The sequence below is a fragment of the Tachypleus tridentatus genome, chromosome 1 (genome assembly GCF_004210375.1).
Source record: "Tachypleus tridentatus isolate NWPU-2018 chromosome 1, ASM421037v1, whole genome shotgun sequence".
Taxonomy (NCBI): Eukaryota; Metazoa; Arthropoda; class Merostomata; order Xiphosura; family Limulidae; genus Tachypleus; species Tachypleus tridentatus.
Window position 1 is genome coordinate 21365797 of NC_134825.1, and position 11138 is coordinate 21376934.

The window sequence follows — 11138 nt, forward strand, 5'->3', positions numbered from 1 at the left end:
ACGTTTCAAAGCACAACAAAATAGGTCACAATTTCAATGAAAATGACTCACTTATATAAAAGTAGATATTATGTTTAGTGAAAATATATGTACGTGTTGAGATAAAATATAAGTTTTGATTTTCGAATTCAGTGTGAAGGAGATTACTGTAGAACATGTAAAAAATTTCAAGAGAAGAAAACGACCGAAAGTCTATGTAATAAAATGAGTGTAAGAAAATTATTGGTCCCATACATTAAAATAATAAATAGATCTGATCTGCCATAAATTGTGTTACTTGTTTGTGTCAATGTATTCACATATATATTCCAGAATGTCAGATAAACTTTATTTAATCTCTGAAAGCTACATTTACTAAAGTTCAAACATAGTCCTATCACTACAGTACATCTTAATATTATTATTATTAAAACACACTTTATTAAGTTCATTATAATAAGCCATAACACATATTAGTTTAAATGAACAACATCAAACTGTAAAATTTTACTACGTCTAAAATACGCTATTTTCTTTGCGTAGTAATACTAAACTCTGTTAAGTGTCTACTTTTACCAGGAATTTCAAAAAATCACTACTCAAATAAAACACGAGACCCTTTGCATAATAACAAAACCACACAACACAATATCTGATACAAATGATTTCATGTATACAAAGACATACAACAGTAAAAAAAAAAAAAGTTTATAATAACAACACTCTCTTACCATCGAAACTGACACCATTTACCAGTCTTCGCTACTTATTTCCATTTCTTATTCCCATATTTAAGAAATAAAGTACAGAATTCTCGAAAGTAGAGTGGACTAAACACAAACACATAAAAATTTCCATAAACATCTTCGGTCTCAATAACTCTTCTTTATGAATAACTCTTCTTTATGAATAGAAATATCCATACACTTGGTTAAACAGAAATCTATAAAGTGTAATCTAACGAGCATTTAAGAAGAAAAAAAAAACACGATTGTCTCACACGAGAACAAACGAATTTATAGCGTGTTCTTAGAACATACTAATATATATCATTGATATATGTGAAACACTTCACCATAGTTTGAGTTTTTTAAATCCACTAATTCTTGAAAAACATAACACCACTACTGGTGCAAGTCTAAAATATTGTGGATCGTGTGCATCAGTGTCACTGCTCGCTAACAACCATCCTAGGATCCAATTACAATCCATGTGTTAGGCTCACCAGGAATGTCGTGCGAATCAACACTGAGCATGAACTCAAACATTAGGTAAAACTACTACATAAGAAAAATTAAAACATATATATATATATATTTATTTATTTATGGTTTGTTTGTTTTTCTGACTAGGCTTATGCACGCTAGCTAGAAAAACGACAATATTTTTAGTACATTTGTCCGAGTAAGACTAAACATAAAATTTCAGTAAACAATAAAAAATACTTTTTCGGACTTTAAATTTTGATAACGAAATTCTTTCTAACTACGCATACTGGTCAAGAATCATACCTTCAGGATCAGTCAATGCTATAAGCCCACTTATTACGCTATTATCAAACACTATATATTCTTGTATACGGGGCCAGCCCATAGTTTAATTATGATACTATTTACAAATCAATAGTTAAATTGTTGCAAAGCAAAACTCGGTGATACCACATACCATAAAACCAGCTAGGTCAGTGGGACATCACCTATATATATGTTAATATTTTTATGGATATACTACAAAATGGAAACCTCGAAATGCTGTTGCACTCCAGGCTTGATAACGCTGCCAATTAGTCTTAGCTTACAGTCCATACGGAGGACAGAACTGGTATACCAGCCGTTGTGAACGTTCCGTTTTTTTCATAATCCCCTTTTTGTAGTATTGGCGAATAGATCTACTAAGTTTATCATAATTCATAGCTGGTCTATTTTTTCGCCTTCCCCAGAAGCGGGCAACCCGGACAGAATCTTCGATTTTAAAAATGCTTTTAGAGCGATCTAACCAGCGGATACAACTTCCATACATCTGCGGCTGGCTCAACAGCTCTTTTAGAAACTGCCACAGGTGAATGTGTGAATGTGGTCCTGATCTGGCACTACCACCACTCCGATCTACGTCACAGCCGTCTTCACTTGTTTCGTCTGCAAGTATAAGGACAAATTATATTTTCAAGCGAACTACGATTCCGTTAAAACCAACAATTGAAGTAAAACAAATATACGAAAAAAAAAAGTTTTAAAGATATTGTGTATCTTGGTTAACACAGTCTACAGGAACTTATATGTTAACAAACAATTATACTGTGAGTCATATATGTAGCACAGTATTAGTATTATGACCAATATAGTTGTATTTAAATGTGTTTAGTTATTAATAAAACTTAAGTGTTAAAGAGTCTTTTTTTTTCAGTCTGAAATTACATGCCCACTCGTAAACTTTGTTTAGTTTTGCTTAAACAGCCTACGCATGAGTATATACAGTACACCCACGCACAGTAGTATGTACTTTGTAAGACTCCAACGTAGTGTCTTCGAACGAAAATTGGGTCACGGTCAATTTCACATAAATGGAGCCACTTCCCTTAATCTATTTTTTTAACTACCGTAAAAAAAATCAAATATATTCAAGTGTTGTTTTATTTTAATTGCTTGTGATACCATATAAGAACTGAAAATGTTTACCACGGTTTCACTGGCACCAAAGCATCTGTGTCGATCTCAGTACACGACTGAAATAGGATGAACTTAACATACACCAAGTATTTTAAAAAAATGATGAACGATGAACAAATGTACCCATGACCTAACATATGGACTTCATTCAGATAGAAACCTATGACGTCAATCACGGGCCATATGGAATTTCAACTTCGTTGAATAAAATACACCGTTCCGTCTAGCTATTGCTGCTGTGTCAAGTTATAGTGTCACAAACTTCGCGGAAACCTGCGACGCTCACTTGACAGCCGAGCTTACCAGCCAAACATAAGCTTAAAAATCTAGAAATAAATAAACTTGCTAAAGACATATATCCAAATACCCCTACTTGAAAACAAATACACTTTATTCATCATTATCTAAGCTTTGCTATTTGAAGAACAACGTTACATGCATTTAGTTCACAATTTTAACTGCGTTTTTTTAATTTGATGACAATATAGTTATTGTATCTTAAATAACACACATTACTAAAAACTGTTGTTTTTATGGCGTATTTATAATAATCCGAACTACATTACTGCAAACAGAAAGTATCTAAGACAATGAAAGTAGAATCTTCCCAATTTGACTTAAACGTTGAGTAAACCATTACGTACAAGTAGAGTCTGAAGACACGAGTTGTGGAGGTTGTTAGATATTCGCTGTTTCTACATATGATGACGTCTCCTCTTAATACTCTGATAGCGGACAGGATTTTGTACCTTAACCGCTACAAAAGTTGTCTAACAGAGAGCGGAGCCCAAAGCAGTTTAACTGATGGACTATGCCTGGGGCGGAACAACATTCCGAAATGAGACCCTCCATCAAAACAAGCAAACGTCGAGAACAGACAAGACGTCAACAGGCATTATAACTACATGACGTTTCAGACTAAGGGGCTGCACATTTCATGGCCATCGTCCACGTACGCTGAGAGTGCCTAACAAAATGTACCACAAATATTAACTATAATGAGAGTCTATAAAACTAGGGATACTGAGTTTCAAAGAAAACTACAAAGATAGGCTCTTGGAATTAACTGTTTCATGAAAATGGAGGAAAATTTACCGTCACTATGTAAGTTGTCGTTGGTGAATTTTCTGCTCGCAAGAACAGGAAGCTCTTCTGTTCCCAAGATGAAGGAATTGTTAAAAGCACCACTTCCACATCCAGAAGCTACTGAAGCGGGAATGGGTCCAGTTTGCATGTCATTACCCATGGTGTTAACTTGTTTGGTATGGGTGGATGATGCGTTTACTGCTGAAACTGAGTTTGAAGACCAATGGTTTATTAGAGCATTCATATCGAGAACACTGTCTTCTACTCGGAAAAGGTGATGTAGTTACGCTTTGACAGTTTTTTCGCATATTCGCAGCTACAAACAATAGAAAAAACAAAAACTATCAGTATGCGGAATATGGAATATTAAAAAGTAGTTAATTATAAAGTAACTTGTAAAATATCACTAGAATTACTTATCGAATTCAAACATATTCTTCAATAAAACATTAACACTGGAGTAAAAATATCTCGTTAGAGAAAAATATCTAAAAAAGTTCTGTTATTGTCTTTAAAGAAATGTAAACATAGAATGAAAATTATTCATTTTTCAAGTTAAATGTACGGCCATTTGCATCACTATTTTCAGTTTCAGTTTACAGGAAGTTACCTGAGTGTATTGCTGAATTATGCTGTATTACGTGGGCTAAAAATAAAGCTACCTTACCAAGATGTCAAATTAATTACAGATATTTAAACACAGTCCAACCTTTTTATGGGCTGATGATTGGAACTCTTATCTCTTCCACTCGTTAAGTAATACGTTTCTGATAAATGATGAAAGTATTTTGAAGTGTATAGAGAATTGTTCTATTCTGTTAGACGAAAATAATTTTTTACTATTGCACAGCTACAAAGCATACTTATCTTCTTGAGCTTTTTGAGGAGGAAGTGAAGGGAAATACCTGTCATTGTATAATCATATTTGGAACTAGGTAAATGTGTGTAATTATCCATCGGAATCCCCATCTCTTTAAGACTTGCTAAGGTGAATACACATGTTTTGACAAACTACCAAACAAATTTCCCGAGTTTCCAATGCAACAAACATATACCATCTGATGGATAACTACAAACACAGCCAAGCTTGACGAGTGTGGGAAACTATGATGTGTTACAAAATGTATTCTGTATTCACACACCACTCTGTGGTGTTTCTTTGAATCGGAGGAAACGTGACGTCAAGAAAGACGTCAGATTGAGGTCAACAACCAGATTTTCACTTTAACTTGCTGTTTGAACGTCCACCAAAACCTAATAACTTCCTGTATGAGCAATTTTGGCTCTAAAAAGTGATTGCAACATCTTTGTTGAAAACATGTAACTGTGAGAAAACAATTTTAAGTTTGTGACAAAATTTCGGACGACTGTTTCTTGAGGTGTTCCTGACAAAAATGAATAGAAATCTCTTAATCCTTGAATTAATTTACTGAATGAAAATAATAACAATGTGCCCCACCGTGCTTTCCAACAATCTATTAGTTCACACACACAAATAATATTTTAAACCTTATCTGTTTGCTATCCCATGTAGAAGCTGCATGTTGAAGAGAAACTTATACGTGTGTTAACATAACGCGCCAAAATACTTAGTAGGCCTAATCAGGTAAAACTGTTCTTGTTTGTTTGTTTGTTTTTTTAATTTCGCACAAAACTATTCAAGGGCTATCTGCGCTAGCCGTCCCTAATTTAGCAGTGTAAGACTAGAGGAAGGTAGCTAATCATCACCACCCACCGCCAACTCTTGGGCTACTCTTTTTTACCAACGAATAGTGGGATTGACCGACACATTATAACGCCTCCACGGCTGAAAGGTCGAGCATATTTGGTGCGACGGGATTCGAACCCCGGCCAGGTGGTTAAGGTACTCGACCCGTAATCTGGGAGTCGCGGGTTTGAATCTCCGTCGCGCCAAACATGCTCGCTCTTTCAGCCGTGTGGCGTTATAATGTGCGGTCAATCCAACTATTCGTTGGTAAAAGAGTAGCCCATGAGTTGGCGGTAGGTGGTGATGATTAGCTACCTTCCCTCTAGTTTTACACTGCTAAATTAGGGACGGCTAGCAGATAGCCCTTGAATAGTTTTGTGCGAAATTAAAACAAACAAACAAACTTTTATTCCTCTAATTAACCATGCCTGCAAACAGTAAAACCTGCAGTCATTTTATTTACTTAAAATCTGAAAGGCGAGAGATTATTTTTATTGAAATAAACAGTCACCTATTTTCCAAATGTCTAACTGGGCAAACAGTGTTGCTCCATCTTCGGAAGCCCTGCTGTGGAAATCTTCCTCCGTCAGCGAGCACAGCGATACACCATTCATAGAAAAATTATCCAAAAGGACGCTGGGAAGATTGTATTGTTTTAACGTCCAACGAAACCAGGCACGAACATCTTGCACCGACCAATTAACAGGATCTGAAAATAAAACAAAGTCTAATTTTTGCTGTTTCTGTATAAGTGATAATAACGACTGATAAAATGCTTTATTATATTCAGTAAAATCAAACTAATACGTTTGATCATTTCATTCACTGTCACAAAATACACCAATTGTAAAAGCACGAGTACGTGGAGAAAAGGTTGTTATAACGTATAACAATATTTCAACCTCCCCACACTTGACACATTCATAGCAGACGGGGCCTTCCATTCTGTACTAGGACTCAACACGCCGGCTTAAATACGACAAATCCGTACTGGTTGAAACGCTATATTTATGGCATTTGAACAGTGTTTCGGTCTAGACTACATTAATGTGGTGAAATGTAGCTTTTAATAATTTTATTACAGTCATTATACAGAAGAAATATGTTTCAGGTTTTTTAAAATATCAATTTATCTATTTTATAGACTTAACTAATTTGCCTTTCTAAAGTGATTTCAGAGTGGAACAAAGAGACGTAGTTTAACATCAGTTAAATAGTTTGCTCAGTGGCACGCCTGCGGAGTTACGACGCTAGATAGCGTTTTGTGTATCTTTGTACTTAATTCCAAACTACAATTTAAATATGTAGATTTTGTAGAAATATAATGAATAATGCCGCAGGTATTTATTATTATTATAAAACCCAAGAAATCCAAGTTTGTTTCATTTGTTCACAGGAAATTTACGATTGTTTTTAACTTCAAGTTGTCATTTTTTATATTTACGTCTTCACTGGTGTAACAAACGAATTTTCAAATATGTCACGCGTCTATGTTACTTTAAACATTAATTTTTATGTTGAGAACATTTTAAGAATAATATAGTTAGTTGTTTTCAGCTTTGGCTGTACCATAATTTAAAATAATGTGTTAATTTTTTCAAAGAGATTAACTTTCTGCATTTTGAATTACACATAAAATGGAGCAATAATTGAAATAGAAATAGGACCTAGCTCGTCAACATTTCTCTCAGGTGAGTCCAATCCTTACTTATACACGCTTGAGAAAATACGCACAAAATAAAACTTATATAAACCTTGCAGACAGTTTTCAACAATAGACATTACACTAATGTTCATTTAGCCGCCCATAGAATGTTACACGTGCTACCGTACAACACAATCGCCTATTATGTTAACTGCAGTTGATAATTGTGGTGGAACATACGCCAAACAAAAATTCTTTTATGAAGTTTGCAACATCGCGTGGCCTAAGATTCTGGATTACAAGCTCTATTTAACTTTTATAATTTCCTTACTAACCTTTTTTTGTTTCAACACAATTTCAAATACAATTTAAGTCGAACCCCTCAGTAACTGCGTTCATTCTTGATGTTTGACGCACAGAAATGCACGAGGAACGCAACAACCAACAGAAGACGCACGAGTGTTATTTATATTCATATATGTTTTCCGGTGTGACACCCCATTACTTCAAAAGCTTTGGTAAAATTTAATCATAACTGATAGCAGTGGGATAAAACAGTTGATATAAACACATGTAGAGATTAGTACAATCAATATACATAAAGCTAACAGCTAAACGACTTATTAACCACAGAGGAGAATAACACATTTACCATTAATTATTTTTTCCTGATATTCAGTATCAATGAGAATTTCATAATTAGTTACACAATAAAGACTTTTGTGTCAACACTGTAAGATTAGTACTACAAAAACAATATAGCTTACGCTGGCTTACCGAGAGCCAATAATAATAAAAATAACTGTTTAATAGTAAAAGTAAAAATAAAAGTATTCTATATACGTTAAAAATCAATACAAGACTTGTGCTTTGTTATAGTGAGGTAACGTATACAGCTTCTGAAGCAAACATTGTACACACGTGCCATTTCTTGGTAGAAATTGAAATACGTGGTTATAGCTTAGTGACCGTTAAAATAAGCCACACCTTGATATATGTTTCGACAAAGCCTGAGATAAACACTTAAAGTTGTGAAATAACCCACTATCAGCGACACCTTTCTAAAATTACACACTGGCTCGAATATGCTTGAACGACCATTCCGAGGGTGCTGACATCACTAAGTTTAATGACCTATTTACCTGCCAAACACTTCTCACCATGACCTACATGTTAAAGCGTGAAGACGTGGGAAAGTAGGGTGTTGGTTGTTTGGTAAGAGGGTATTTCGTCATGACAAGAGCAAGGTTTCAGTTCATATGGTCACAAGAGCAAAACCCAGTCGAGAAAATATTTAGTGTGTGTGTTTCTCTTACATCAAAGCCACATCAGGCTATCTGCTAAGCCCACCGAGGGGAATCGAACCTTTGATTTTAGCGTTGTAAATCCGTAAACTTACAGGAGAAGTTAGTAAAATATATAATATGTATTAATTTGTTGACTTGTACGAACAGTGAACTGGTCCAATGCAAAAGATTTCAGTTAAGGCCTGAAATACATGTATTAAAAGTTGTACAGGATTACAGAGCTTTCGGTTTCCAATAGAGGCTGTAAATATATATATATATATTGTCTACTCAAAACACCTAGCTAGCCATAAGACTACCTTTAAATTTACAATGTTCCAATCACATACCAGTTTCAATAAATGTGTCATTACTCACTTCGATCATTCAAGCATCAATACAATGGCGTACTGAATACACGAGAGATATTTCCATACATATATGAATAAATATACTCCACAGAGATAAACAACCGTCCCTATGCGGTCTTCAAGTGGTTCTAAATGTTAATAAAAATCACACAGCTTTATATATGTTAATGCTATGCCGTGGAAATTACAACTAAATATCCCTGCTTATGCCAACCGCTTTATTTCACTGATAAGTAACATGTGATGTTGAATATATATCGTCATATTCAGGAGTCCCAAACTTCCTATTTACTTTCATTCCATATAACAACAGTCAAGGGCTGTCACTGATGAACAATACACGGTTTATTAGGTATTTCCAAGGTAATCTTTGAATTCAAACAATGATAAAAACTAAGTAAACTTACCACGGGATATTCCTAGCACTTGACAAGCTTGGTCGATGTCGGGAAACCTGCTCCATCGCAAGATACTGGACTTGCTGGAATTTCTCTTGTGACAGCTGATACGAACAGGTTACCTCTTCTTCAGTTTTTATCAAGTTCCGCAGAAAACCACTGGCTGACAAAAGGTCATCATTATTACAGTTGTAGTTGTCTGGTAGCTCGTGTTTAATCTCGTGCACTGGTATAGGCAAATAAGGTATGCTACTATATGTGTTCGAATCTTTCGTAAGGTTAGATGTGGGAAGAACGGAGTCGTAAAGGGTTGGGCTCTCGGCAGGGATAGTGTTGAATGAAGATACCGGGGAAGGTATATTCACATGAACTGAATGTTGGTAGGAGGTGACCGAACCGGTCAGCTTCGAGGAGCTGTCTCTGACGTGTACATTTGGTTCTGTAGAAGAGTTGCCATAAGTAGGCAAGCTGGAAACCAGTCGAGTATTCATCTGCTGTCGCTGGTGAATGCTCAAAATAGGTTTCGTGAGCTCTTGACTTGGAACTTCACTGTCTCGTAACCAGGCGTCCAAGTCGGACACGTACCAGTGTTCTAAGGACAGGGGACTGCCAGCATCACCCGATCCGTGGCTTGGGCTTGGGACCAACTGTGGTCTCTAATGATAAAATTATTACAAAGCATTTGAACTAATAATTTCGGGAATTCTCACATGCTTAATGTATTATAACTGAGAAACAGTTAAACAAGGAAAAACAAACAGAAATCAAGTCATTATTTAAAATTCTTTAACTGAATATTAGTGCATGAAAGTTCTTCGAATTTTAAAATAATTGATATACGGTATCAATTAATGTTTTTATCGAGTAATATTTTCTTGAAAATCGAAGCAAGTCAACAGAATTTCGATTTAGCTTTTACGAAGCATTATATATATATGCATATAAAATATTTAAAATAGGGCCATGTCACACATATTTGTCTTTATGAACATAGTTTAAGCCATTTATATGAACAAAGATTCCACAACGTAATAATTCGAGAGATAATTCAGTATCAATTCTAAGTCAGAACGTCTTCCTACATATTACACCTGTACTGGAGATATTAATAACAACCTGCCGAATGGTGTGTTCTGCAGCATTTTGTTAAAAAAATAATTCCTTATAATAACAGATCGAAATGCTGCAAGCATATACCATCAATAACTGCATAAAAAATAATTTATGGTGTTATAGCAACAAGTTACTCAAGCAGTGCCATATTCAACCTTGTCTCTCTTAATTATTACTTTCAAAATAATATTTGATTTCACATTAGAATATTAATGTTATATGGTACTAATAAATGTAAGTATAAGATATATCAACAGAAAGGTTCAGCTTTAAGCATAATACGTCGGTTTTATTTACGTCTTTATCAATCTTTTCAAATAAAAAGACTTTACACGTACAAGAAAAAGTACGAATGTTTACTTACAGTTTCCGGATTAACAACGCAACTACCGTACATCTCTTCTCTACTAACCTGTTGCACGAACTGGCGCAGACTCTTCGCTCAGCGCCGTATGTTAGCGTTCAACAGAGCACGTGACAAGTATCGTGACGTCAGAAACGTTTTTTTGTTTGCTCTCATGCCTCGCGAGGCGAATGCGAACGAGGATAAACTTCGTCCACGGTTACGAATTTCCCCCAGGAACTCTTTTGCAAATTCGCTGACGACTTACTTTGTAAGTGACAGAAACTAAACAGTTGTGGAATATAACGTGCTTATTTACTATACAATAAGCATGTAGTTTCTCCTGATTCAAGTATCAACTGTTTGCAACAAAAATGTATACTCTATGAACTTTACAAATATAACAAAATGAAATAGTTCAACAGTCCCTAAAGACAAAACAAACCTGAAAAGCTCGGCTCCTGAGGGTGAAAACCTACTTTAGAAAGCAATCACGTAATTTTATTATGTTAATTGAGGAAACAGTTTCAGCACGTGTGTAAC

At 35.1% G+C, this 11138-nt stretch overlaps 2 protein-coding genes across 3 annotated transcripts in view; both read right to left on the bottom strand.

Annotated features, from left to right (window-relative positions):
* LOC143232208 (calpain-C-like) overlaps positions 1-1572 on the bottom strand; it is a 51901-nt gene extending 50329 nt beyond the window's left edge. Inside the window, exon 1 of the mRNA XM_076467364.1 lies at positions 1491-1572. Coding sequence (XP_076323479.1) covers positions 1491-1572 — 82 coding nt within the window. The remainder of the gene's footprint in view (positions 1-1490) is intronic.
* Positions 315-10728, bottom strand: LOC143244293 (DNA-binding protein D-ETS-4-like). 2 transcript variants are annotated; one of them, XM_076488687.1, is made up of 4 exons: positions 10617-10728; positions 9149-9795; positions 5951-6148; positions 2135-4047 (listed from the first exon to the last, which is right to left on the bottom strand). In XM_076488687.1, coding segments are annotated over exons 1-3 (681 nt in total). In that variant the 5' UTR covers positions 10650-10728; the 3' UTR covers positions 2135-4047; positions 5951-6147. The 2 variants fall into 2 exon arrangements, with proteins under 2 accessions (XP_076344810.1, XP_076344802.1); XM_076488695.1 differs by lacking the exons at positions 9149-9795; positions 10617-10728 and adding an exon at positions 315-2114 and having other exon boundaries at positions 3741-4047; positions 5951-7476.
* Between the last annotated feature and the right edge of the window lie 410 nt (positions 10729-11138).

What these genes read in the sequence shown, in the direction of transcription:
- LOC143244293 (XM_076488687.1), bottom strand. Translation starts at nt 10,649, where the DNA reads ATGTACGGTAGTTGCGTTGTTAATCCGGAAACT. An exon ending in GCGTTGTTAATCCGGAAACT is followed by an intron (nt 9,796 to 10,616) that starts GTAAGTAAACAT and finishes TTTTATCATTAG; the next exon opens with AGACCACAGTTGGTCCCAAG.